The sequence below is a fragment of the Equus quagga genome, chromosome 11 (assembly GCF_021613505.1).
Source record: "Equus quagga isolate Etosha38 chromosome 11, UCLA_HA_Equagga_1.0, whole genome shotgun sequence".
Classification (NCBI taxonomy): Eukaryota; Metazoa; Chordata; class Mammalia; order Perissodactyla; family Equidae; genus Equus; species Equus quagga.
This window is the reverse complement of record NC_060277.1, coordinates 53685072-53686792: the sequence shown is the minus strand read 5'-3', so window position 1 is coordinate 53686792 and position 1721 is coordinate 53685072. Positions and strand designations below refer to the sequence as shown.

The 1721-nt window shown below is 38.3% G+C and overlaps 1 protein-coding gene across 4 annotated transcripts in view; it reads right to left on the bottom strand.

The window, feature by feature from the left end:
- The window catches only part of FILIP1 (filamin A interacting protein 1), a 193039-nt gene that overhangs the window by 63120 nt on the left and 128198 nt on the right, over positions 1 to 1721 (bottom strand). For all 4 annotated transcript variants that reach the window (XM_046676377.1, XM_046676381.1, XM_046676379.1 and 1 more), the window contains exon 3: positions 809 to 982. In XM_046676377.1, the coding sequence (XP_046532333.1) occupies positions 809 to 982 (174 nt within the window). The remainder of the gene's footprint in view (positions 1 to 808; positions 983 to 1721) is intronic.

The window sequence follows — 1721 nt, the reverse complement described above, 5'->3', positions numbered from 1 at the left end:
TGATGTTTACACAATGATGAAACTGCCTAACAATGCACTTCTCAGAATGCATCCTCATCTTTAAGTGACACGTGACTGCATCTGTGAATTTTTTTACGTGAATTTTGAAGAGTCAATATGGCTAGATTCATCAACTGGTTCCCTAATTCAGCATCGAATTTCTACTACAATGTGTGTGTATTTTTTACATGTAGTATCATAGGTAATTAATAACAGTAGTCAATAGTTCCTAATACAATCTGACATAAAAATGACGAGATCTAGCCCTATCAGACCTCTTTTCTCCTTAAAGAATTGTCCTAAGTATTCTGTTGGAATTTTGCCTCAACCACTGTATTTTAGCTATTCACGTGAGACCATTTTAATTATGACAGAGTCTATAAGATACCAAAACACAGTGGTTATCTAACCATAAATATTAATCATAAAATCAATTTTTAATTTTAGGTTACCAATTTGATAATAATCCTGACTACTCAATGCTAAAACCGATAAGCACTTCGAATTTTTACACGTCATCTCTTAGAGAAATAAAAGAATAACAGACTGCAAAAGCATGTAACTGTCATAATCCCAGGAGAAATACATTTCAGGCTGTAAGTAATATTTAAGGAAAAGCTTCTAGAATTCTTATCATTGAAATATATGCACTATAATTCATGAGTTATTTAATTACACTTTAATTCTATATTAGTGAATCATAAAAATTTTACCCTTAAAAAAATGTGAAAGCATGTAAAATGGAAGAATGCAAAGCTATCACTCTGATGTTCCCTTTTAGGGGGACTTCTTGGTGTCATAGTTTTACCTCTGAGATTGGTTTCTCATAGACATCTTCTCCTATGGACTTCTCCTGGGCTAGGATGGCATCTCGGTGCAGGACCCGCAGCACTTTCTCTGGCTCTGCAGACCCGTAATGAGCCTCCAGAACTTCAGGCTTGGTTTTCTCCGTCTTCAGCATGTGGATTACATCTTCCCTGGCCTGTGGCGGAAAGTGCAGCGAGGTCAGATGGTTGACAACATAAATCACGTGCCAGGCTCACGAATCGACACAGAGCTTGTTGAATACATCCGCATCTCTTCAGGGCTATTGGCAAATTCACTGGGTGTTCTGTTCTTATTTTTTACCAAAAGCAGATTGGGAAGCAGACACTCTGCTTCAGGTTGCTAGGAAGCAGGCAAGCAGAAAAAGGGTTTGTGCTAATATTAACTACATAAAAATTGCTTTATCTAAGAGGTGATGATTCTGAGATGGGGTAGGACTGCTCCTGGGGTACTTACCCCGTTGCAGTGCACATAAGGTCAGTGACTCTAGTTTTTATTTAGGCTCTCAATGTAGCGTTCAAATCTGCTTTAAAATAAAACCCTGCCCTCCCTGTCCTCTTTATAACTCTATGTGTAATTAACAAAAACAGCCTTTATTAGTGATTTCCTGTTTCCCACCAAGTGATTCATTCTGCACAGAAACACATGGTTGGAAACTCACATGGTGCTGGGTTGGGCATTTCAATCTAATGTATCCACACTGAAGGTGAAATTTAACCCCTTTAGTATACAGACTGCCGCTCAGATGAGTCAGGTTGGTGGGGTCACAGATGTTCTGTTGGTTTCTTAGCAAAACTTTAGCCTCTTGTTGAAGCCCTTCAGAAAACCACATAATTACAGGTTTTCTGTCTTATTGACTATGGTCCACATCACAATGCAAATTCATCCGGATGTAT